At 41.6% G+C, this 27,016-nt stretch overlaps 1 protein-coding gene across 2 annotated transcripts in view; it reads right to left on the reverse strand.

Moving 5' to 3' along the window:
- Window positions 1–1,957: 1,957 nt before the first annotated feature.
- The window catches only part of LOC115343583 (cytochrome b-245 heavy chain), a 43,350-nt gene continuing 18,291 nt past the window's right edge, over window positions 1,958–27,016 (reverse strand). The window contains exons 2-14 of one of the 2 annotated variants that reach the window (XM_030019712.2): window positions 23,697–24,374; window positions 20,967–21,062; window positions 19,407–19,517; window positions 15,592–15,676; window positions 14,195–14,340; window positions 13,210–13,400; window positions 9,868–9,997; window positions 8,988–9,080; window positions 7,302–7,555; window positions 6,834–6,996; window positions 5,845–5,991; window positions 4,486–4,610; window positions 1,958–3,765 (exon numbers count right to left, since the gene is read on the reverse strand). In XM_030019712.2, the coding sequence (XP_029875572.1) occupies window positions 3,639–3,765; window positions 4,486–4,610; window positions 5,845–5,991; window positions 6,834–6,996; window positions 7,302–7,555; window positions 8,988–9,080; window positions 9,868–9,997; window positions 13,210–13,400; window positions 14,195–14,340; window positions 15,592–15,676; window positions 19,407–19,517; window positions 20,967–21,062; window positions 23,697–23,741 (1,713 nt within the window). In that variant the 5' untranslated portion in view covers window positions 23,742–24,374 and the 3' untranslated portion in view covers window positions 1,958–3,638. Of the gene's footprint in view, window positions 3,766–4,485; window positions 4,611–5,844; window positions 5,992–6,833; window positions 6,997–7,301; window positions 7,556–8,987; window positions 9,081–9,867; window positions 9,998–13,209; window positions 13,401–14,194; window positions 14,341–15,591; window positions 15,677–19,406; window positions 19,518–20,966; window positions 21,063–23,696; window positions 25,378–27,016 lie in introns of those variants that run through there. The other variant, XM_041124765.1, reaches the window with a different exon arrangement.

Below are 27,016 nucleotides of genomic sequence, written 5' to 3' on the forward strand. Positions count from 1 at the left end.
TGAGGCCAATGGAAACCAGAGCTGCACGGCACCCTGGAGGGTCTTTAACTGTAAGACTAACTACAGTGAACGGGAGATCAAGGCTATTGAATTAACTGCTTATTTCAGATGACTACGTATGGGAAGACAGAGGAAAATATTATGTAAGCAGGGAAGGAAAACATGCTGAGCTGAGGCCATAAGTGAGACCAACTTTCCTCTTCAGTCACTCTGAATTGAACTCCTAGTTGCTTCCATTAGTTGAAAGAGTTTTTTTAATAATCCAACAACTGGCTTTTCTTGCCATCAGCAGAGCATTTTTCATTTGAACAGGGAATTTGTGGAACTGGATGGAAGGACAGATCAAACATCGGTCTGCTTTGTAAACTCAGGTACAGCACGAGTTCAACAGTGCGTGCCACACAGACCGCGCTCCTGTCTCTACTGATGGTGTCAGGAGTGCTAAGAGGCTCTTACCTCTTTTAGAGTCATCGCTGCAGATGAGGCATAGCTAGGACCAAAGGTTACTGTTGAAGGACAGCCTTAATGGGAAAACTGCTTATAGTGTTCAGATCCCACTGGAAGCAGGGACGATTCTGAAGGGTGCCCGGAGACCCTGGCGAGTGTGGGCAGTGGCAGAGCTCTGCCTGAGCAAGCACAATAGCTCATTTACTTTGGCACCCAGCAAATCAGAAGCTTAGTACAGATGGGAGGAAGAGTTCTGTGGTGGCAATTGACTCTCATCAATGAAACATGGAACTCCCTCAAGCCCTGCCTTCAACCATTCACTGCCATCCTCCTCCTGTGGCTCCCCTCCACTGTCTGCAGAAGCAACCTTGGGAAGTCCCTGCCTTTCAGAAAACCTTGCAGATGCCGCTGCCGCTGGTTGCCTAAACTGCTGAGTACCATGTGCAGTTTCTCAAACAAAGGTGAGAAGCCACCCTTTGTTTCCAGGGCAGGCAATTTGACAGCAAAAGAATCAGTTTATTGTGAAAATGATCCCTTCCCCCACCCCCAAGAGAGAAAATCCCCAAACACACGGAAGGAGGAAATTTTCAGCGAGAGGCCCAGCCGATAGCAATGGTCAGATTCCAAGCAGTGGCACTGGGCCACAAAAGAGGACTGTTCTTTAAGCTCACCTGTAGCCTGCTGTCCTAGCCTTCTCCTCCGGGTGAATGAGGAGCACTGTATGTCCTGCCTGGGAAGTGGTGGTGCTGTCGCAGCCACAGCTGTCTAAGAATTTAACACTGGCATGGGCTTTATTTCTAATGTAAGTGTTGTAAAAGATGTTTTATTAAGAAAAGGTCTGTGTCTAAGGTGGCTCACCAGTTAAACCACTGATTTGGGGAACTTCTGTAGAGCAGGCAAGCATTTGGAGGAAGGGCTTTACTCCCTTACCACCCAAGAAGACAGCAGCATTGACTTAAAACAGTACCACTAACATCCCTCTGTGCTTTGCTGAAGAGTAGGGAGGACTCAAGCTAGTTTGTTTCTTATGTTTGTATTATTTCAGTGCTATCCGTTTCACTCATGTATCCGAGATTTTAAAAAAACTTCAGATGATGACTGATAATGCATGGCTTGCTATTTTAGCAGTATTTAATAGAACAAACCTTTGAAAGAAACTGAGAAGCTCTCACCTTCTTATTCTTTTATATGTTTTAGGAAGACAATGATTTATTAATAAGCACAGAATTCCTTTTTCTGAGTTTGAGGTGACAAACAACCCCTGCAGCAGGTCAGGCAGTGTCATTACAACTGGCTGAGTAAGGGAAGATCCCTGGAGTTTTAAGAACAAACATGACAATGTTTAGAAAAGTAATGGGTGAATTAAAATACAGCCCTCCAAGACTCTTCACATAATAAATGTGCTGTCTCCATTAGACACCTTGCAGTTCCTCTTTGCCCACTTTCTAACAGTATAAAGGCTGATCACGTTTCCATTAAAATCAAAGGCAAATATTTCAGTGCTCTCTGGATGGGACGAGAGCCTTATTATGTTTCAGTAGCAATATTTTTTATTCCACAGAAGAAGTTTCTTTAATTTTGCTTATGTTCTATTCTGATTTAATAGTTGTGTTTCAAACAGAATTATGTGGATTTAAATGTGGCCGTTCTGAGGGAAAGAACTGAAAAATTCCCCACCAAGAGTTGATCTTTGCCAGCACTTGCCAGAAACTGATATTAATAAATAGGAATGGGTAAGCTGTCCTTCTGAAGTAGCATGGAGTGCTTGGATAACATTTAAAAATGGTATAAAGGGAGAACACATCCTGTCTGGCAAGTTGAGGTGTAAAATATGATACATGCAACCAGATGGCTACACAAACTTGCTTGAAATTGCAGAAGCAGACCACCACTTTCTTCTGTGACAGTAAGAACCTGTCAGAAAGGTCTTGTGCTGTGTAAGAGCTATTGCAGGGCTTGACTGCAGAGTTTAAAAGTCACTAAGCAGGTGACTGAGCTGAACAGGAGACCCATGGTATACTAAACTGTGGCTTTTTTCAAGGCTTTTTGCACTTCTTTTTTCATTTTTTCTGTGCTGCTGGTTTTAATGCTTTTTTTATCTGCTGCTGGTATTAAAAGTTTTGGTTCCTTTTTTTTTTTTTTAAGAACCTGTTACCTGTACTGTACATACAGAAGTACTGTGCTGTGTATGGGTGTCTTATACACATCAGAAACTTTATTCATAGCTATTCCAGCTACTGCCCACATGATCATTGCTTTCTCAAAGCTGGTTCACTATCAAAGAGGAACAGCTGAACAACAGGGCCAAAAGCACTGTATGCATTTAAGAATGCTTCAGAAAATACCTATTAAATCATTTAGCAACAAGTTTCTTCAGCCTTGAAAATCAGAAATGGCAGTCTTGAAAACACAAAATCTCTTCTTGTCTGGATCCCTGTACCGTGAATTTGAAGATGTGAAACCGAGAGCGTTCGAAGCAGCCAAGCGATGGTTCACGTGCCGGGTGCGGGACTTGGTTTGATTCTGTTGTCGTCATCCCCCCACAGCTGGGGTGGGGGTGGGACTCAGAAATCCAGGTGGTTCCTTTCCAGTTCTCTGCTTTCCTAAAGAGGAACGGCTGCTCTTCAGCTGCCTGCGTTACCTCTTGGACAAGACGTTTAGGCTTGTATTCGGAAGCCTGAAAGATGCTGGTGCGCAAAGGAGATTTCCTCTTGCAAGGAACAATCTTTCCCAGTCACCCTTCCCCAAACCCCCCTAGTTCCAGGGACTGGCTGCAGCCAGGATAAGCTGTCTCCTAATAGCAAGCATTATGCTAGAATGCTTTATTGTTTAATAGCATTAAGCTTTATCAGCGTGAATTGTCTCCCAAATGCATATGGCTGCCTAGACCCTTCAGCAGTCATTATGAATAATAGGAGGATAAAGGCAGTTAATTGAGGGGAAATCTCCTCACACAGACAAAGAAAATAGATTTCTACTAAATTGCCAGGACGCGGAGGGCAGTGCAAACTTCCCTAAGGTAAAACTTGACTCTTTTACTCTACCACAGAGCCAAAATAATTCCCAAGCAGCAAAGGGATTTGTGTTAGTGTAGCTGAGATTAGAAGCTGGGCTGTCCTTCCCAGACTCCAAACAGAAAAAGAGATCCAGTCTTTAGACTTTGTATAGAATGACTCCCACATGCTTGGGAGTTAGAAATTTTCCTTGTTAAAAATGAAGTGTACTCCTCGCGGGTCAGCTTCTGAGTTGCTGATGCTCTGCTTGTTGAGTGTGTCAGCTAGGCCCTCAGGTCCACAGAGAAAAACACCTATTCTGGAGCTGTCAAGAAAATGAAAATATGGTCAGGAGCTAGGTATGGAACAGCTGGATGTTCTTCATGTAAATCAATCTTATGTTCTGTAGGTGCAAGTTTTTTTTCTCAGTTACAGGAACTAAAGTAGAAAGGGATGTCTATCTCTGAAACGAATAACCCCTTAGAACTTGCAAGGCACTTACTGCTGCTTCTAAAACAAATGGTGGGCTAAATCTCAGCTCAGGAGAAGTCAGTGGAGACAGGTTTATTGAACTCAGTGGGATCAAGGAAATAGAGCTTCAAAGAGCTTATGGCACAAATTCTTGAAAGGAACTCTTCTGCTTTTTTTCCTACTAATTTTGGGTGCTCAGCTAAAGGTCATCCATATTCAGGTTTTGGTTTTTGAGGTAGAAAGTATTTTTGGAGGTATTTAGACGTCACCTGATATTCCTGTCTACTTGAGCTGGCATGATGGGGTATGTTTTTTCTAAAACTTCTGCTAGTAATTAGACACTCCATGAAGTACCTCACCAAAAAGGGATGATTTTTTTAAAATTGTAGGTTAAAACAATTTGGTCAAGACCATAGATCATGTCCATGGCTGAAACAAGAATAGAAAATACCTGGAGATTGTTAGAAAAAAAATGCTCCTCTAACTTTATCAGCCAAAAGAACAAGATAGATTGTGCTATTATGGCATTTAGATAGAGGATGTCCATAGACACTATTGATTTGTACAGGTTTACCCAGGATGCTTCCCCGCAATAGTTTTGAACTCATTTTCCCAGTTAGGTCTTCCATACAAGGTTTTCTGTTTAAGGCCTGTAATCACATCTTTCTCTTCTTCGTGATGCATTACGAAGTGAGTGGCCTGTGGGAAATGAAACAGAAAGGACAGCGTAAAGACAGAGTTAGATATGGCAGCATTATGTCCTGTTAAAAAAATAATAATATCGATACACACTGAATTATTTCCAAACCGAGAATATGGAATTTATGGTGTTTAGCGAGGAAAGCTAACATTGGTAAAGTCCTGACTATCAGTGCCTATCATTTCCTCCTTTTCCCCAGATTGGGCGATCTCAAGAGTTAAAGCTCTGAAGTACTGAACACAGCAATTAATTACATTTCTTTTGCAATGAACTGGTTTAGTCTAAGAACTGTAAAATAAAGCTATGAATTAAAACTTTCACTTCAGGTGCAATAACACAACTCCCTTGACCTTAATGAAGTTCTGCCAGTTTGATCTCTGGAAGTTTTGATCCATATGAGGACGTCTTGTTCACCCTCCCTGTGTGACTTTCACCTAGACCAGCTAAGCTAAGTAAAGCCAGGAGGAGAAGATGTGGTTAAGGGCATAAGTTCAGGCCTTGCAGAGTTCTGCAGCACTTTTAGATGAGAAAAAAGTTACAGGTAACTTTCTCCCCAAGGAGAAATTGTGTGACTTTTCTTCTTTCCTTCCTGTTTTTTTTTTTTTTTTTTTTCCATTGCATGTGTGGTAACTTCCTACCTTGCTCCTACCCCTCCCTGTCTGTCTAGCTGAGCTACAGCACTTTAGTCACATGGTGAATTTTACAATGGTGAGATGTAAGTAAAATAAACCATCCCTAAAAGTAACAGAGTGAGCACCTTTCCTGACTCAATCACGCATTCCCAAGTGGCTCATGGAGGAGCTGCTCCTTTGTATCTCCACAGCGACCTCCATGCATGGGACCAGATAGAGAACTCACAAGAGTCCTGAAACAAATACGCTGCCATCGCTCAAACTTTGTGCATTAGCTTCTTCAGTCCCAAATGCCATTAATTATGCTTTAAGCAGTATTAGCTGTCTTAGAGATACTTGCATGGTCATCTGAGGTTGCTGCTGTGAGGAAAGACTGCTTCCCAGAGTGCACAGCCAGAGTAAACCAGAAAGGAATTCAGAATGCACATTAGCAGCTGATCCCATGTAACTTCTGATGGGTAATACCTGTCTACATTTGAAATTTCTGAGAGCCAGATGGAGGCCCGGGATAAAGACCATTTGAACATTTATCAAAACATAACAGACTTGCTAACATCAGCCCCAGTGCATATGGAAGTGATGTTTTCCTCTGTGTTGTTACCTGAGATTCATCCCAGCCTGTAAGGTAGATGTTATAGCTGAGAAAGTCTGCGTTATTCCTCTCCTGCATTTGAGCCTCCAGAGACTGCAAGAGGTCAGCAAACCATTCAAAAGCATGAGTGTCCCTGCAAAGCCAGTAAAAATAAATCTGGAAGAGACAAGAGTGAGCTGTCAGGGGACATAGGCACTTATGGTTTCTGGTTTATGTCTGCTGGCAGAATGAGGATTGTAGAGTTCTTGTAGAAATTGCCCTGACCACTTCAGTAGATGGGTAGGCTGGTATCGAGGGTATTCAGGAGTTTTGACGCTGGGAGGGTTGTGAAGCAGAATGAGTGACTGCAAGAACAAGGAAACATCTTTCTATTTCTCTTCCACCAGCAGGTTACATTATTAGTTCATGATGTTTCCCCACTTATATCCTTGTAAAACAGTTTGTTAGGACATAAATTAATGATTTAGAGGTAGACTCTATCTCCCTGTCTGCTGGCAGGCAAGGTAAATTAAAGCAGGTAACAAAACCAGTTCTGTTCTGTGAATATGACTATAACTGCAGAGTGTGACCATGCACCTCTGCCCAGGGAGTTTCCAGGGGCAGGAGGGGAGAGGAGGATGGTAGCAGTGCTCTTCCACTGACGTAAAGTTGTGCTTTCTCTGTGCTTAGGGAAGGAATGCAATATTTGCACGGGCTGTATTAGTGCCTTGGACTTTATGTTTCTCATGCAGATTGAACAGCATCTCCACTGCACGTGGAAGTCCCCAAGGCCACAGTCAGGATTTGCATGTGACATTTTGCTCATAGGCTATTTCTCCTTTTATTATGTTTTTGCTTTTGACCCTCCTGCTTCCCTGCCTGCTAGTCTTGTGAGGTAACTGGACTCTTCTCGTAGGACTCATGCATGTCTGGAGCCAGATCACCTTTGCTGGGCCTGTTTTGATTTGGGCTGTCGGCCCTTGAACAATTACGTGGGTTCTGGGAAAGAGGACACGTACCTTCTTGAGTTTTAGGTTGGTCGCATCGTGGCAGTATTTGTACCAGACAGACTTGAGTACAGATGCAAAGGGGGTGACCCCTATTCCAGCTCCAACAAGCATAACAGTTTCATAACTGAATACATCCTCACTCGCTGTTCCAAAGGGGCCGTCCACGGCTATTCTGAAATTGAAAGTACACTTAATAAATCAATAGTGAATATTTATTAGCACCATTTAAAATAACAATAAAAAGGTAAGGTGTTTGTCTGCTACCATGCACATTTGGGCTGAATACTAGTCAGCAAAAGAAGAGGTAGGGTTGATAGGAAGAAACTGTAAAGAGCCATTTAAGGCCCACATCCATGATGGAAGTAGTTAAGGATTATATCACAGGTGCCACCAAACTGGTTGAGCAAAATTGAAGCTGTTGTAGGTGTTGGTTGTCTTTATCAAGGTTGGTAAAGGTTGGAGACTCTTTGTACGTACTTGGGCAATTTCCATGCCTCCTGGAATTCTTGCTTATCACATCCGCAGGCATTGAACAAGCCCTCTGTCCAGTCTCCTACAATACGGATGTGAATGCTGAAGTAATCCTCTTCTGGAGCAGAGGTTAATGTAAATGGATGCCATTCCAGTTTAGACACTGCTGGACATTTGACAAAAATGTATTGCCCGACCTCCATCTTGAAGCCCTTCTTCATCATCTGGAGCTCAATTGTCTTGAAGGGATGAATGACCACCTACGGTGAGAGAGACAAGGGGAAGAAAGGGAAAAGAAAAAGGCTGTCTTCACTGTTCACTGGATGTATCTACATCCTCCATCACTAACATCATCCTCTGCTATGAGAGCAAGGAAAGCAGGTGAAACTTTGTTCCCAGCAGAACTGGGAGTGAGGAACAGCACCTGACAGCCAGATGAAAGACTGCAGAAGATGCTGAATTTTTGGTTGAAGTATTTTTTGACACCATGCTTGCAGTCACTCCAAAAGGGACAGGTCAGACTGGAACGTCTTGTAACACATCACCAGATCTATGTATGCACATTGTTAATTCCAGATGCACCTTACACAGTGGCACAGACCACAGTGTTAAGGGATCTGACTGTATATATAGGGACAAAAATATAGGGCTGTCATACAGATGGGGAATTGAATAGATAGTACCACTGGAAACTGATGGTTTTGTGTTATAGCTGGGTGGGACCTATAATAAGGGCATTTGCGTTCTGCCTGTCTTTAGCCAAGAAAAAATAGAAGCAATATTCTAGAAGCAAGGCTAATATTTCTGTCACTATGATTTTTTAATCCTAAAGATGTCTGCCAAGGATATTTTCATTTTTCAGAAGAGATATGCAAGAGGGAGAATCAAGTTTCTCTATCTATTAATGTAGGTATTAATAATAGTGGCTAATTTTCTGCCAACAGGGCACTAAGCAGGTGCCACAGACATATGCTGTAGAAATGGCTCAGAGATATTTTGGTAAAATTACCAAAAAGCACACTAGCATATAGGAGCCTTCCTACATGTCAGCATCGTGCCAGCGCACAGTAGAGACATCTAATGTCATCCCCCAAGCCCTGCTATGATTTGAACAGGGTATGTCCACAAGATGCAGCACAGTGCCATGTGAGGAAATTACACTGGGAAAGGCCAGGGTAGTTTTTATTTGTTTGAGCTTAGTGCCATGCTAATTTGTCTGTCAGACCTTCAGAACCAGCGTTAATATCTCTGCAACACACCATGGGGAATGGAAGCTCAACATTAGCTTTGGCTGCACAAAATAGGCACCCCGAACTCTCCTTTTCAAGAGTCATTTGTTCTGCTGAAGAATCAGAATTCCTAAACATCTGCGTAGTTTTGAAAACAAAGATTTGGTATCTTAAATTACTCTTAAGGCTGTGGAATTTCTACATTGTGGAATTTTTCACTCAATACAAAGAAAATTAATTTTTCTTTCCTAAAAGTCGTTCCTGTGCCTTAGCTACCTTCCTCTTCTTGCTCTGTTTTAGAGGCAGGCTGCATTTAGAAGTTAGAGGTTAACACCATGACAGCAGCCGGAACATTCCTTTCACTGATAACATTGTCTGCTGCGTAGGAGCCACTGGCTTTGCTGTACCATTTGGAAAAATTGGTAATGTTTTGCCCGGTGTTAAATGTAACGTCAACACATACCTTTGTGATAACAACCTTCTGCTGTGACCTCCAAAACCGCACCAACCTCTCACACAGGTACAAAAACATGGGACCTACTACCCACTTCCATGTCTGTAAGCAGAATAAAATGAGAAGCCGGATGATGAAGATGGCAATTTAGATTAAATCAAGTCCTGGAAATGCTATGAGCTGACGTGAAATTCAGGTGATCTAGAGTAGGGAAGCTTTAAGAGATATGTCACCTTCAAAATTACTTCTGGTCAGACAGGGAATTTCTTTCTCTGTTGCCAGTTGCAGCTGGCTTTTTAGTTGCTACTAGAGTGACAGCAAAGAGTGATTTTTGTCTCTGTCTAAAAATTAAGGTAACTACATGAAATGTGGAGTAAAGCTCTGAATGTATTATTGACTCAGGTCTGTATTACTGCAGGAAAAGATGTAGTTTCTGTTAACAGATCAGTCTGAAATGTGAATGAACAACCAGCCTGGTTAGTCAATAAAAGCTGAAGTTTCAATGTCACATTTCCAGAGGCATTAATTTTCTTTTAATGATCATTAGTCCATTAATAATGTGAAGCGATTTATTATGTGGATTATAGCACTTTCTAGAAATCCCCACAAGCCACAAAATACATTTTGGGTAAACAGTTCTCAGGTACGATTTTCTCATTGCTTTGCCTGTTAATTGTGCTCATTTTACAGCACAGTGGAAGTGGGTTGTCTGTCTGTCTGTAGTCCATTTCTGCTTTTAATCCATTGTGTCAAAATCTGTTGCTTTATGTAGAGAAAGCTGCCACTGAAGAGCACTGGGGGTTACATAGCAAGTGCATATATTATTTAGCAAAAAGAGTACAGTGTAAACATTGTAAATTGGATTTACACTCAAGACAACTGTTCTTACCATAGGAGGATTCCCTGAAAACTGGGGGATTGGGCAAGCGCCCTTCTTCCCCCAGTGAGTGAAGTTCTTGTAGCAAATCTCTGGATTATGTTCAGCCAGACTTGCAGCTGTCTGGCCCCGTACAATACGCCTGGAAAGAAATAAAAATCATTAAGGCAATGAAATGAAAATGAAGGTATCTGTCCCTTATTGTTATTCCATTTATGTACTACTCTATTTATGTACAGTTGTGGACTTCTGCAGTGCTACAGCTTTGATACAGCTTTACTGCTCTAATCAACCCATAAAATTGCTATTAAAGTGATAAAAATGGGGACAAAAGTTTGTGGGGGAAAATACTGACTAGAAGATTAGGTGAAGAACTGAGAATTATGTCCATTACCATTTCCAGGATACGGTCACAATAGGAAAGCTTCATTCTTTTCAGAGTTACCCTACTTTTTTCTTCAGTGAAAACAAAACCTGGAGTGGGCAAAGTAATCAATTTCCTAGGGACAGGTACAGAAATTATTTCTGTTGTTTATCTTAGAAACTTGGAGAGCCCTTTCCAACATACATCCTTCCTTTGACCTTCCTCTCCTCTAAAGCTGTGGAGTAGCTGTTCAGTTGGTGTGAATGAACACAAACGCTTCTGACGCAAAGCAGCTATGCCAGCTATACCAGCTTGCGTCAGCTGATGATCTGGCCTCTATATTCTTGCTTGGTTAGGGGGTTTTGTTGTTGGTTTTTGTTGTATTATAGAGAAGCCTGATTGCTCCAGTTCAGCTGTATTTCCAGTGGCAGAGCTAGTGCTGAAAGACAGTTTCAGTTTTGAGGGGGAAAAATATATTCTGACCTTGTTCACTATTTCTTTCCTCTGTCTGGAGTTCTGCCAACCTCAGGGGTGAGTGAGAATCCCCAAAATGATGGTAATTATTAGGCTGAGGGTCATAGTAGAGAAATTCAGATTGAGATCTGCTCCCTTTCCCTAGAAACAGTCTGATTCTGATCAGGCTGTTCAGTTATCTGCCAATATGATTCGGTTGATATCTTCTTCCCATGACTTCTCTTTCTGCTTTTCTAGCTCAGTTTCCGTTAACTAGACTATGTTTCTGATGTTTCAAAAAAACATGGTATCAAAGTCATATGTATGCCTAGCTTTAAGTGACAGATCATTAGAAAGCCTGTTCACAGTCTTGAAAGTTAAATGATTGTATTGCTCATAAATATTACTAATGAACCTCTTCCTCATTAAAGGTTTGATTAACATCCTGCCTGAAAAATAAAGGGAAGGAATGACACTGTCCCAGGAGCATCACGAGTTGCAGTTTGCAGGAACATCACCAGTTGCAGTTTACTTCCCCACCAGTGACAGTGGGTTCAGCTGAGCCGCCTGCTGGGATGAGTTACGGGAACAGGAGGAGCCCATTTCCTGCCACTCCTCACCCCATTGCTTAAGGGAAAGTGGGCCTGAGGGTTTTTGCCTTGCCCTATGCTCCATTCAAGGTTTGACAATGCTGGTACCCTGTACAAGAGAAAGAAAAGACTTGTTTTCCCTTATTACTCAGTGTAGAAGCTCTTCCAGTACTGCAATTAAGCTTTCAGTAGTATAGCCTTATAATTACTTCTTTTTTTGGCTGAAAGTGTTACTTTAGCTTCCAAAGCAGGTTGGTCTGCATCTCTGTACTCTACATTTACTGGGATGGGAAGTTCGGGACATCTGTCTGTGACACATAGCTCATGCACAAAAAACATCAGTGCTACAAAAGTGCTGTAACAGCTTGTAACGGATAAGAATTTGCCCCTTCGATTCTATTATCTTTGGTTCAGTTTTCAGTATATACATATATGTACGTATATATATGTATATTTGACACACGGCCTTCTGTCTCCTGAGATAAACTGACATCTATGCCTCTCTCTGTTACTTTGAGACTGTCAGGCCATACTTACTCCATAACATCCACCTAAGATGCCTTCCTTGAGTGCAAAAAGCCTGTCCAATATTTTTCAATGTATTAGTATTTTCTCTAAACTGAAAATGTCGTTCTTGCCTTTAAGGCCAAATAAGCGAGGCCACTGAGTTCACACCCAGAAAGCATCCTTCCCTCTACAAATAATAATATTCCTGTGTTTATCTCCTTCCAAAGGATAGCTGAACTTCTCTGACAACCAAGTTCAACCCCACTGCTGCCTAAACTCTTGTCTTTTCAGTACAGTGCAATTAAAATGGTGGAAGTATACTGAACATCCAAGTAAATAAAAAGTCAACTTTTATGAAACATATGCTCCTCACTGACCTCTAGGAAGAGCAACGCTTGCTTTCTGATAGCATTGTGTCGTAACTACTGGCAAATTTGGACCTTTTGCCAGTAACTATACAATATTTGCCGCAGAAAACATGAACCACTTGTTCTTTTCCTTCAACAGGTTTTACTCAAACCTTCTCCTTTTTTTGGAAGTTGGAATGGACAAATATGCTGGTGGTGATTCTTATCTGCCTTCTATTTTTGTTCTTCCTGTTGTAGTCTCATTTCTGTCTTTTTTCTAGCATTACTGGACTGAGAGGAAGTGTTTTTGAGTAGTCATTTTTGCTGGGCATTTTTAAAGCACACTTTCTAGTGCACCTAGAATTTCCTTTAAAATGGACAATACAGTATAATTATGAACTATGAAATGTGGCTTGGATAATTTAGCCCTTTCTTTTTCTTTATGCATCAGTTCTATGGTTTTATAAAATGGAACTAAATTTCATTTTTCTAAGTGCTAAAATTGTGTTTGTGTAGTGCTAAAGTTGTTTCATTAGGCTTTTCAGCTATTTCAGAAGAAGGTATGGAATGAGCCAACAGTGGAAAAAGTTGTTTGGCATTTGGAAGTTACAAAAACTTACAGTTGCCTTTATTTGAGCTGCAACAGCTAAAAATCTGTTCTGAAATGTTGCTGATATTAAAAGTTCATCCAAGTCTGAAAGATAAGTCTGTGTTATTATAGTTTTTCATTTACCCAACAAAATCCTGGGCCCTATGTCATCCTTACATGCATGTGTGTGATGCAATTCCTTTTAGGAGAGAAAGATAAATTAACAATTAGAAACAGGAACCTTAGAAAAGAGCTTTCCCATTAAAATACCAGAAGAAGTTGAGTGAGCTTAAGTATGCAAGTCCCATAAAGCCTCATGCCTATGAATAGCTTGTTGCATGTATCAGTGAGAGCCTCTTGGCTCTCAGAGCCTCTATTGGCCCATCATTACCATAAAAAATAACTGCTGCTTAGTGACTTAAGTCCCTATACTTAGGTGTGTAGAGGGCTTTACATTAAGATACAGTAGTTATTGTGTATTGTGTGATAAGTGCGAATACTCACCCAGCACCATGGATGACAAGGCCAATGAAGAAGATGACAAAGAGATGGTGGGTGTACCAAAATACTTCAAAATACGACCTTCGGATGGTTTTGGTGGATGACGTGATGATTAGTATGAGGGCCAGTGTGATGATAACGCCAGTGAGACCAGCCAAATACGTGAAAGCCACATACAGGCCCCCCACAGGATTCTGTGAAAGAATTGCACACGTTGGTCTAAGGAAGGGGTTGCATCAAAGCAGAGCCAGCTGCACCATCAGTCTGTCTCACTCACCAAATCCTGTACCTTGTTATAGGTTTTAAGTCACCTTCCATGAATTTGCATGCCAACAATGCCCCAATCCCACTCCACTGTTGTTGCACTGCAGATTTACTTGTACTAAAGTAAGTGGAAGTAGAAAGGGTTTTCCACCAATTCACACACCAAACACTGTTTCTCACTCTGCCACTGCTCAGCAGTACGGGCTTGGGGAAAGTGAACACTTCTGCACAGCTCTGTTGTTACATCCATATTTAGGGAGCTAAATGAAAGTGCTCCTTTTCAGTGGCGTTGTGCAGCTGTGGGTCTCATAACTCATATAGAGATCAGATGCTCGGTGCTTCTGAGGAATGGGGAAGTTCCTTATTTTGGTATTTATTTTTTTTTAACCAGAGTTAAGGAGCCCACGTTCAAAACTTTTGCCTTGATATCGGTGTGCCTTTCTGTATGCCACATCTACCTTAGTCAGAAGACTTTTTTGCAAGGTATTTGTTTTTATGTAATGTTTTAAAACTACTTTGAAATCCTGAGGTGAAAAAGTTTATACTACCAAAATTCAGCAACAATATTGCTCACAAATATAGAAGAATGAATTGTGCAGAGTTTTGCTGCAAGATGGTCCAAACCCAGACTGTGCACACCAGAAATAGGCACTCTGCTCAGATTGTTTTATATGGTCATCTAACCAAGTGTAATACTGATTCTTCACAGCCTGATGTCACTTACCCCAATAGTTTTTCTATAAAAGTTGATATAGCTTTCATTTGGGTTATCACCAAGGCTAGAAAGCACAGCTGCCAGAGTTCCTTTCTCTTCAACACGGGCTTGCACACTCCACTCTACATTGAATAAGTGTGCGATGGTGTGAATTGCTAGGAATGACAGGAAAGAAATAATCAGGGTTAAGCACAATAAAGGTACTCAGTGGTTTTGGCTATCATTTTAAAGTTTGTAACATTTGGCAGCTGCAGTTTAAGACCTTTGCCACTCTCACCCTCTTCGTCACAATTTCAGATCACCGACATGTTTTACCATTAAAGCTTTACCATCTGAAGTTTACATCTTTTTGAGTGGGGGAAGGAAAGAAGTAAAGGGAAGAAGTTTCCAGCTTTCAGCAATTCAAGTGGAAGAGCAGTACCCTAATTTTATGCCTGGGAAACTGAAGCATGAGATGGCTTAAATTATTTGTCAGGATCATCCAGAAATTCTGTAGAAGAGCCAAGAAGTGAATCTGGATCTCTTTGGTGTCACATTTGCTAGCACTGCTTTGCTCTGCTGTATAGCTAATAATCACTGATAATGTTCTTGCTGAGCTGGACGTGTCCCACAAACCCAGTACAGCTGAGGTGCTTCACACTATTTCCACTACACATTATTGCAGGGGTAAGCCGTACAACACTTTGCAAAATTTTTCCCCTTTTGTATCACCAAATACTTATTCACCTTCAAAACAGGGCCTGATGGGTACAGACCTAACACCCCCAAACAATCCATCTCTGCTGCAGACCTCCTCTGTGGCCTCACATTAATTAACTGCATTGTCCTGCTCCTTTTCTATGAAGTGGTGATGAGATTTCAGCCACAGCTCAGAAAGGGAACCTGCTCAGCTCAAGTAATCTACTGATATGAAGACTGTTCTAGGATATATGATTTGTAAGGTACTTGCATTGAGAAGTGACAAATTTGATGAAAAGAAAAGATATAAACCCCTTAGTTTAGGAAATGAGAGATAAAAGATGAAAACATTTCCATGTCCAAGCTTTTTATACCCTTTTCCTCCATCATTTCTATTATTTGTTTCAGACATGCCAGCTAAGAAGTAAGTCTAAACAAGAATTAAAGCCAGGGTATCTGGTTCTCAGGGCATTGCCAAACACCCTTTATTAACCAGTGGCATAAATGGTGCTGACAGTTCAAGAGAAAAGTATTTGTTCTTATTTATCTTTTGCTCTTTGCCAGTTGCAGAATAGTATTTGGAAACTGATTTAAGCCTTGGAACATGCTGACTCCTTTAGGTTAATGAAATCAGGTCTCTGTCCATATCCTTAAGTACTTGAATCCCACCTGGATTCTGTGCAAAATGCACAAGAAAGCAATAAATAAAGAAACATTCGAGTACCAACCAGTATGAAGGGCGATCATCCATGCCACCATTTTGTGAAAGGTGAGGTTCCTGTCCAGCTGTCGTCTGACGCGGGTAGAGCAACACTTTGGGTTTGAAGAAAAAAAGTATTTTAAGACTATTTGTGATGTCTCTGCATACTTATTTAAATGCAGGAGCAAAAAGAGAGGCCCTGAGCACAACAATTGGTGGCATTGCTAGTAAAAATCTGGAATTCCTAAATATAGACAAAAAACATTTCCCCCCATACTTCAGAATACGGGAATAACAGATTATGTTTTAACATGTCCCATTGAAATGAAGTATTTGATAATGAGAAAAAACTTAACATCCAGTATGACAAAAGTATGTATCTTATCTGTGTGAAATTACACATTCTAAACAGAAGGAGGGATCACAGTCTGCCATGGCAGGGTGACTGCCTTGGTAGAGTCTCAAGTTGCCACCTAGCATCAGGATCCTGGTGTGGTTCACACTGTAGAAATGGACTGTAAAATTTGGGTATAACTGTCTCAGGGAGCTCCCACCCCAAATGTACTAGTCCGTTACGCTCGGTAATATGAAGTGATTCCCTCCCCAGAATACTGGCTGTACTTGCCAGGGATTCACTTACAACTTGTTGCTGGAGTTACCCAAAGAGAAACAGAAAGAAAAAATCTCTGCTGATATAAACTGAAGAAGTTGGTTCTTAAGAAAAACAGAATGATATTTTCATTAAGAATGATGACAGGTTCCTAACAGGCCCCATCTAAATTGTGCTGCAGTCAGTGGGAGTTTTCCTATAACTTCAAGTTCCTGTAAAGCTAGCGGTTGCTGTCTCCACACAGTAGAAAGCATGATTATCCTGTATTGTATCTTTATATTGCTTTTACTGACTGGCAAAAGGAAGAAAACACCATGCAAACTAACACAAACATTTCCTCATAAGAACCATGTAGATGTTTCACACAACAAATTAAGAGAGACCAAAATATTCTCCCAACTGTGTGCCGGACATTAACTTTGTAGATGGCAGGGTAAGGTAACGTGTCGTCCCAGCTAATAGGGTGGAGCTGATCATCCCAACTGTCCAGGAGTGAAACAGAAGAGGGGATGATGAAACACCAGACCAATTTAATTTCTGATTTGTTCTTTGCTTAGTGGAGATATACCAGCAGTGGCCTTACTCGTCCATACCATTCCATTTCTAAATATCCCATGAGTATTAACTGTACAGATAAAATAGATGAACAGGGAACAGTTCTCTCCTTTGGTTATTCTCCAGCTGTGACACTGATTAAAGGGCAAAGTCTAACACTCTGGGGCTATTGCAATGACCTCAGTAGACTATAACAACACCCAGGAGAAATTTGGCTTTCTCTGTATCATGTGTCTTGAGACACAATTAAAAAGATTGTAGAATAAACTGTAGCATAGTGAGGAAGTGGCAACTTGGCTTGACTGCCTTGATCTTTCTTTTTAAGAAGCAGAAGGCCAAGCAATGGCAAAATGCTGTAGCTAGATTCAGTAGTGAGGCTCATTAACAACAGCGATGAATACAGCAATAAAGGGCATGCAAAGACAATACAGCTGTTTTTTCAATTAATAACAAATAACTTTGTAACATATGATTTCTGGGTGGCAGGAGGTAAAGGGCAAGAGTTGCCAGCACATTCCTATTGAACAGTGGGGTTGAACAATTCTCCCCTCTACTTAACCCCAATGACATTGCTGTTGGAAAGGTCACTACCCTTTCAGTAAGTTATGTGACATTTTTAAATCCTCATTTTTCTTAAGAGATCCCAACAGGTGTTACTTGCAGAGCATAGCTAATTAGAGACAACAGCAGAACAAGCACAAGTATTTTTTTTTATTGCAAAAAGCAGCTGAAGTTAAACACACTCCATCTAACAGTCCTGTTTTATGCCCTTCCCTTCCCTCCTCGCTCACCCTCAGAGCCCTTCGCTTCCTCGTACAGCACCATTAGCACGAGAGCGAGCTGCAGGCAGGCAGCAGAAATGGAGCTGTAGATCTCTGCATGGTTCTCACTTGCAGATTGGGTGTAGCCTGAGCGAGACTGTATCCCAGTGCCCGAGGCAGAAGGATTTACTCTGTAGCTTGAATACTAAGATAAGCGGGAAAGCCTTGTCGGGATCCTGGTTAGAAAAGTCAAGTGATAGATGATAGGAGATGAGCAATTCAGGACAAGTAGCATAAAGTCCTGGCTGGAATACAGCTCTTTGATTCCTTGGAATCAGTCTTTAGCCTTCCAGTACCATCTCCAAAAGTGTCTTCAGCTCTTTCATTGCTCTGACCTCAGAAGACGTTTGCCCAACCTGCTTTCAGCTCGACCGCTGTGGAATCTATTTCAGACCTCATGAAGGCCTTGTATGATCAAGAGCTCATCGATATTTTCCAGTTGCATTCATCCAATAGCAACATTAATTCTTACTAAATTAGCATTCATTATTGACTTCTGCAGCCTGGGGAGTCAGCTCTATGTTTTGGCAGATACTAGCTGATCTTTCTCAGGGCAGGGGAAGAACAGCTTTAACCCTACAGTTTTACTTACTATTCTTTTTCCTTTGTACATGGCGGGTATGGCTCTCTGCTTCTGTAGCATCCCAGCATCTGAAGGGGTATAGCACAAGACTGAGAGCCTGGTCTGTGTGGTTCCAACTTTATATTCCTAAGTGTTATGCCTTAAAAAGGCCAGGGCACTGGCCTTACTCCTAAATGTAATTTAGGAGCTTAATGTGGCAGACAGGTCTCATTTATTCAGCCACACAGACTATCAGGATATATGTACTACATGCAGGTACAGCCTGTGTTGCCTCTGATTATTTTCTCATTACTTTGGATCCCACTCTCTTCCCCGATGAAGGACTGTTGAAAGACTGCATCTATTTTATTGCTTCCTCTTTTGCTCGGCTTTTTCAGCCCCCGCAGGCCATCTCATTTGCATGAAAGCATTTGTGCTAGATTTACAGATGAAAACCAGCTCCTGTGAACTAGTTTTGTTGACCATGTGTATATTAAAGAGGCTAGAAAGAAAGGAGGAATCGTTATATATTTGGAAGGACATTTCATGATGTTGAAGAGAATATTGCTTTTTCACTGCACCATGGCATGCATTGTCTGCATTATTGCTGCTGTAATAGCCAGAGATCTAGATTTCAGCAGTGTGATTCAGTCAGTACTATCATAGGAGGCCTCTCCAGCTGTCACTTAGAATCAGTTGTCCCTTTCTTAGTGGTGGTTCCTCAATGCTGTATATAACATTTGCATTTGGGAGCTAGAAATGGTCAAATGGCCTGCGAACTATTTCATCCTGCGATGGAAATGCCGCTCAGACAAGAAAGAATGTAATTTATGAACCAGCTGAAAAAAGTCCCATGCTGAAAGTCTGTGAAGGACTACTTTTACTTTAAGAACTGGACATGCAAAGACAGAATACGTGGGCTATACCTCCCCCTATAAATGGGTGTTGCATCGGTGACAAACAGGGCAAATGTGTGTAAGCATCACCCACAGCTGCTGCCAGACAGAAGAGGGACTTTTCATCCAGGGCAGCATGATGCCCAGGAGGCAAGAGAAAAGGGAAGACTCGAAGGAGGCTAATTCAAGGCTAAACCTCTCAACAGAGCTCTAGACACACCATTGGCATACAGACCTCAGCCTTGCTCATAGCAAAACTCCACGTTTATCTACTTCTTAAAAGAGGACATCCCCAAAGTACGGTATATTTGGGGAACTTGGACGGAATTGCTTGGTATATTTGCAAGGCTGCTTGGCTTATTATCTTTCATAAATTTTGAAATTCTTTCTTCATCTTACCGCACTTGATCCTCTGAGGAAGGAGAGCAAGTTTCGACATACTGGCAGCAGAATCAGCATGCAGTTGAAATTCAGACAAGCTGCAGGGGCCCTTGCCAGTGCCAAAGCACGCTGTAATTGAAGAGATGCTGTTATTAAGTGCATTACCTAAGACGTTATCCAGGACGTGGACAGGCACAGATTTCATTTATGTATTATATCACAAGTTTTCATGAGTGTGAGATCTAGAGTTAATTAAGAATGTTCACATTTCAGAGTAGTCATGCTCTGGCCAAGTCAGAGACACATATGCAGGCAAAACACATTCCTCCAGATAGACACCTTCTATTTCCAGTTTTGAAATAATATGGTTGTACGAAAACCTCCCTGTCATGTCTGACAATCAATGGCCAAGCACAGATGCAAGTCTAAGCCATTAGTAGAATTTTCTGTCCCAAGGCTGTAAAGAAAGTCCCGCTGCTGTGGTTTTAGTTGGCTGGGAGGTTATGGTGGACAGAAGGAACAGCTTATGAGGGAAGCGGTTTTATGTTCTCTGTTGTCAGCAAAGGGAGTCTAGGGAAATTTGTTGCCTCATCTTTTAGGAATATGTTCCTTTAATGTTGTTTTTCACATCCTGAATGATTTCAGATTTTTGAACAAATACTGTTTGAAGGGAGGGAATAATGACCCTATTAATCCAAACACAATGAAGGGAAGGAAAAGGTAATGTTTACTCTCCTTAAATCTATTGGGACCCTTTCAGGTTTCAAATCACAGTTAGTTACTTGGGGTTACACTGAGCTCTAGTTATCCAAGCACAGGTCTCTGTGACTTCAAAGGCAACTGCAGCATGATTGCAAAGGGCAGAATTTGATCCATAGATCTGAAGCTGTATGCAGAAGGGGATTTCATGCTTTGTTGAATTAAACCATGGCTTTGCAAACCTTTTACAAAGTGCTGTGTTCTGTAATTTGAAGCTTAGACTGACTTTTATGTCTGTGATCAGGCTTTTAAAATATGTGAACAAATTAATTTTCTCTGTCAATTGGTCATGACCTGTGGTAGCTTTGGAAGCAAGTTTGTAGTAGGATACATAATGCTGCATTAACCATTGGGTTATATTGAATAGCCCAGGGTCCAGGATCACTTGACTACTTGACAACTATTCACACGCTTGATGAATATGTGAATGATGATTACTCTTCAGAGCTAATAGCTTTGTAAACTATTCAAGCTGTGAAAAATAATTGCATGGGGAAATGATTGCACAATAGTTCAGCAGCAATATTTTATTCATCTTTTGCTTAATAAAGCAGCCACAATGCACATTTACTTTAATTACCAGGAGCATAACAGTTACCTGAAAACATCTTTAGAATGGGATCTCTCTATTTTGCTTACCAGCTTTCTATTCAGAAGGAGTGGACATCTACCTGCATTCTGTTATCTGTTTGCACGTGACTTTTAACTCCTACGGGAACCTGCTGCTCCAGCCACTTGATCCCGTTTCAATCAAATAAAACTAGGCAAAAAATGCTATGTGCTCAGTCTATGCCAAGATAATACATGTTTTGTACTTACGCCAAGGAGTATTCTGGTGTAGAAGAATTTTGGTGGGATATCATATGCAAGGTAGTACCACCAAAAGAGGAAGACATTTAAGCCCAGCCACACAAGCTGAAAGAGAAACGAACAGGAAACTTTACAGTTTGTTGTTAGAAATCATACGTCTGAATTACACAGTTCAGATAATGGTCAATTAGTTAATTGTGCTCCTGTTTGCACAGAGACGCATACTGCAGGGTATGAAGGGTTCAGCAGGGGCGATAGAAATTTTTCTGGTGGAAGTGGGCTCTGATGTATGCACACAGGAGTACAGGAGTGGCTTTAAACCAAAATACAGCAATGGGTAGCTGAAACTTTTGCATAGCTCAAGGGGTTTCGACATGATTATATAAAGACCATCATATTACAGGTGTCTAGCTAAGTCTGCGAGTCTGGTTGCATCTCCCAACATCATTAAAGGTTAGGAGCTCTTTCAAATGGCAGTTCCTCAGACATATTAACCTATGTAAGAGGAAGACTTAGGAGCCAGGCCAAAGGACAAAGAAGCTTGAGATCTAAATATAGATGGCCTAAATTACACCTAAGGCCTAATGTTTTCTATTGAGTAGGAGACTCTAGAGGTCTGAAATCAGCCTGCAGGAAATATTCAACACAAGCACTTTGGTAGTGTTTAGACACCCAAAACTGGGCTGCTTCATAGCTGTAGTAAAGTATTGTCTCAGACTTGCACATCCTACTCTGCAGGTTTCTTTTGGAAAAGAGAAGTTATTAGCCCTTCTCAAAGCTATCTAAGGCAGCTACAAGCTCCTCTGGCCACAGAGATCATAGCGAATCTGGCCGTTTGCCCTTCTGGAGGTGGTTGGCTGATTTCACATCCCATAGTGAAACCAACCTGTATCAGTGCACCCTCAGAAATTGCGACATTACAGTCCCTCACTCCTCCTAACCCATACTTTTTGCTAGTTCTTTGGCCCAGCTGACACAGTAAAAAACTTGGGATCAGTTTAGAGCTTGAAAACGTCTTACCCTTGTGGCATAAATACAGGGAAATGAAGGGATTTCCATCTGGGTAAGGTAGTATATGGGAAATCCCCAAATCCTCATTAAAAACCTAAGCTCATCTGAGGATTAAATGCTCAGGATATGTATTTAAAGTGAGAGTGTGCCACTCCCATGTATGCTAGCCTGACAGCATGCCCAGAAGACCAAGACGTTTGGCATGATCCTTGATGGTGTCTCACAGTTCTTCTTGGTGTTGACCCACAGGGAACATGGACTCTGAAAAACACTGTGGCACCTCTGGCGGCTTGGGTTGAGTTGCAGTTAGAAGCCGTCCATGCTCTTTAGCTAGGACCAGTGAAGGCAGCATTGGCTGGGGTTTAGGCTGTCATGCTTCTGTTTTGTGGTGATAAATCAATAGAAATTGTGTCTGTCCTGTTTGTGTCAAGCATTGGACAACCCTGTACCTAGTCAGTGTGCAGTAGAACTGTACAGGACAATGCAGAACACTTTGGTAAGGCTTCAGCGAATTGTCCTTTTAGCTGGTTTCTTTATCAGTGACTTTGTTGATTTCCTTCCCTATTAGAGGACCTTGTTACAGCTTTCAGACTCTAAAAACAAATTCCTTATTTGAACAAAGTATGGGCCTCTTACTTAATTCTGCTAATATTTCATTTCTGGTGGAAAAAAAAAAAACCCCAACATGCCAGAATTCACCTCTTGGCAGTTTCACCTTCCTCAAGTCACTGAAGGTGACAGCAAACACAGTTACTCCTTTTCAAAGCACTGAAGTTCCAGGGTTATGTTCCTAAACTAGAGCTACACATCTACAATGTAATATATAAGTATGGATGGTTCATAGTGTCAGAAATACCTTTTTGAATAAAGATGTTCACATTTCAGTCACCACAAATACATAAGGCCTATGTCTTCTTTTTCTTCCTCTCAGTATTTACCTCTACTAACCACACTTGGCAACAATACCTTAACTAGTACTACATTTTGGTGTTGTATATGTTTATATATATATATATATATATATATAATTCTGTACCTATTGTATCACACTGTGAAGTGAAAAAAAGAACACACTGAAATACTAACTTCTGTCTAAGTTTTCTCCAGGGAGGATTGCCCTAATTTACTCTTTAGCACTTTTAAATGCGACTGGGATTTTCAGTACTTTAAAATCTTGCTGAGAATCAATTTAATCTTCTTTCACAGCCACTCTATGCAAGCTGCATTCAAACCTAATTCAAATACTAGGTGTCTTAATGAAGGATTTATGAATCTCTTCTCTAAATTCTGGAATCTGACTCTAATACAAATTTTATACCATCAAGACACTGTGCTTTCAGTTACACCCACTTTTGTTTATAAAAGTGCAAGAAAGGGTGGGGTTTGTAATTGTTTTCTCTGTTGAAGCACACATAGTTAAGTGAGATGTAATGTTATTTGTTTTCCTTAAGTCACTGTTGCATCCAAAAACCCCAGATACTTAAATATTTCTAACAAAGCAAATGAAAGTTAACATATGATCATTTCTCAGTTGACAATGAAGCCTACAGCAACTGAGATACCAGACAGAGCTCCTTAAAAATTATTCTCTTGAAGCGTTTCACTGCACTTGCTGCCCTAGTTTCAGCATAATCATATGCATCGTTCACTGGCATAGGGAGAACTGCTTAGTACAGCTTTCTGTAGAACTTTTTACCAGACTTAAATCGCAATAAAAATTGTACTTACAACGACGAAGATGGACAGTCCTTCATTCTCTACCCAGTTACCCATGATTGCCCGAGACGAGCACGCACAATGGCCCCGTTCTTTCTCAGACAGCCTCTATGTCTTCTCTCATAAGGAAGTGAGAGTAGAAGCTTGCAGCAACCTGTTTCCTTTCTCATTCATTTAGGAAATAAGTTAACCATTGAATCATGTCCATACTTCTGTTTCAAACATGTTTCTACCATCTTTACTTATAACTTTCCATAACTCAAATATATATAAACAATTAAAATAGACTATTTTTTCCTTGCAATACAGAGGATAACATAAATAACATAACTGGTCAGGTTTTCTGCTAGAAAAAAGTGTATTGCCACTTTATATAACTTTCAATGCTGAAATGTAATACAGAATGCACAGAAGAGTTATCTCTTCCCAGCCTTGTCTTTTTTTATCACCTCAGGTCTGAGTTGCCGTTTCTGCTGATCCTCTGATAAATAATCACTAGAATCATTTCTCTTCCAGTAATTCAATGTCCACAGAAGCTTCCAAATGTAATCTAACACTCCTTTTGTCTGGTACATGCAAGTGTTGCTGCTTTGTCTCTGCTCGGGCCAAAACTGAGGACGTGTCACTAGATATAGACTATTTGTCGTATTTTGCACTCTCACGGAGTCCCCAGCCCCAGGAACCACGTCACTGTGTAAGAAAAAAATTAAGGCAAGCATTTTGCTTTTGTGATTAGAGAGAAAAATATGGGAAATTGCCCAAATGTATTTTAGAGCTTACAAGCCAGAGGATATTAACCCTAAGTGTATTTGTTTGAAAAAAAAAAAAAAAATTAAGGGAGTGTAATGATTTCTGAATGTTTGGCCTCTGTGGTATCAAAATTTCCAAACCTGCAATAAAGACTGCAGAATGGTAGTTTGGGGGAAGCACTGGGATTAAGAAGGACCATCCTTTGGCGAGGTCCAGGCCCTAGGAAGGAGCAAGGCGTCCGGACCTGCCTCCCGCCGGCTCGCTTGCCCGTCTATCCCACAGAATACAGATCTCCTCCCAAAATGACCGACACAAGCCTGTCTTCTTTCCAGAGAGGTGAAGTGCATGTACATATGGTGTTCTTTAAAGATCTTTTTAGGCTTTAGAAAGTCACAGAAGGGCAGTTTGAGCGGTGGTGTCTCTCTGCCAGAGCTGCGACACCTTGTTGGACCCTGCAGAATTTCACGGCTCTGAAAGCGTCAGAAAAATGACGCTAAGCCTACCTTACTCCGGACTCACTTAGAAACTAGCTTTCTTAGGGCCTGATTCTGGCAGCGATGAGACATTTGGTCACGATGTAAAACTGAGGATGAGAGGAGCCAGGGCAAATACCTGGGCTCTGGCTAGCGGCTCTCTTCCTCCCTCCACTTCCAACATACCACTACCTTCATTAAATTTCTCCTGGAATACGGCCTCCATAAGGTGTCATAACTGGGACTTGAACAAAGATCCATTACAGAAGAAAAGTCTTACATTTCTACGTTTTTCTAAACCACAGCTATCTGTATGATACCGGTGACTTCTGCGTTGTTATTCCTTCTTGGGATGTATAGAAGTAACGGCTCAAACGTAGCCCAGGGACGAGCAGCAGTCCTTCACCTCCTCATGCAGGCAGGACAGGCAGAGTTTGAATCATCTTCCTCCACAGAAGCCTCCCAAGCTTCAGTAACTGAAACCCCAAATGAAGTCTTCGAAACCTGTTAAACGGGGTTTGCAGCAGCCTCATTTGACAGGCTCTGCGGTGGGCCAGGCTCTCACGTGGTATCAGTCGCTTTGATGGTTGTCCCAAATGGATGTCAGCAGAGGGTCTGGTCCCCCATATTTCTGTTTGTGGAGGAAATCTTTGGGAGCGAAACAGCTAGAGTGGTTGGGGAAGGAAAGGAGGGGGGCAGTTCTGATCTGTGGATGTCCATTCTTGCTGTGAAGACTAACCCGTTCTCCCTGCCTAGAAACGGCAGCGCTCTCGCTGCCTTTTTCTTCCCCTTAGTTTAAGCTAAGTTTCTTACGGCTTCTCTGGGGTGAGCAAGTGTGGGCATCCAGGATGCCCCGAGCTTTGGCAGCCCTGCCTTGCCTGGCAGCTCCTCAGGCACCAGGGCCACTGAAACACGGATTTACTGGCTCAGGAGGTTTCTGGCAGGCGGCAAACCCAGCAGGGGCTGATCTTAGCTCAGTCACAGCAGTCGCACAATCTGACGTCCTCTTAACAGCCTGAATACAGGCCATGAATCAGAATGTATTTCAGCTGCTCCCAGCCTAGCAGTTATCAAATGCGCATAGCCGATCTCACTGCCTGAACTCGAAAGAAAGGGTCGAGGTGCTGGACCCTTCCACAGCTGGTGAGTTCTGGTGCTCCCTGATGTTTGTGAGTTTTCCTATTAATTTCAAAGGTGACGGGACAACACACAGCAAACTTTGCCAGGTTGCTGCAAGTGACAGGTGTGAGTAGAACCGGTATCAAACCCACCCACGCGTCACCCCTGATTTAGTTCTGGTGCTTGCACCTTCTGAATGAGTGAAACCTCTTTGTTATAATATTACAAAGACTTGCATGTTTTGTACTTTGGTCTAATTTGAAAAATGCATCCTGTACAAGAAAAGGCAACATCAGCAGCTGTATGTTAATTACGTAGGAGTGTGTAAAACTGGAGTATGGAAAAAATTAAACACTACCTCATTCTGTTTCTAAAATTTCTTTCAAGCTAGCTGATTACGCACAGCAATTTTCATGCTGCTTCGCACTGAAAAGTTCAGAGAACAGTGACCCTTTTGCAGCATGACAGTTTTTCAAAAGTATTCATGTCTCAGGGTTCTTCATTGCCTTGCAGTAATTTTACTCCCTTGCTTAGGAATTACTATAGTTCCTCTCCTGCTCTGTGCAGTAGTGTTCTGTATGTTCCTGCACAAATTTAATGCCAGACACTTGCAATAGGCCTAGGTGTTTCACGCCTGCCTCCTAAAGGGGACAATGTAAAATTCTGCATCTATAAAACCCAAAAGAGAGAGTGATATGAAGAACAGAGTGAAAGAGACCCAGCTTCTGCACTGCTGAGGATGTTGCTGAGCTGAGGTTGCTGAGCTCCTTCCCATGTAGCAGGAGGAAGACCAAGGAGAGGCCTCGATTAGCCTCTTTTATTTTTGTAGGCTGAAGTCTTTATTTTGCATGCTGTGCAATCCTTGTTTACCAGTTTTCCCTCGATTCTACACCAAAGAGGAAGAAGCGGCCAAGAGACTTGTCAAGCTGTCTTTCCTGAAGGGACTGCCTTCACGTGCAGCCTGAAGCTGTCACTGTATGCACTTGACGT

Source organism: Aquila chrysaetos, chromosome 7 (assembly GCF_900496995.4).
Source record: "Aquila chrysaetos chrysaetos chromosome 7, bAquChr1.4, whole genome shotgun sequence".
NCBI classification, from domain to species: domain Eukaryota; kingdom Metazoa; phylum Chordata; class Aves; order Accipitriformes; family Accipitridae; genus Aquila; species Aquila chrysaetos.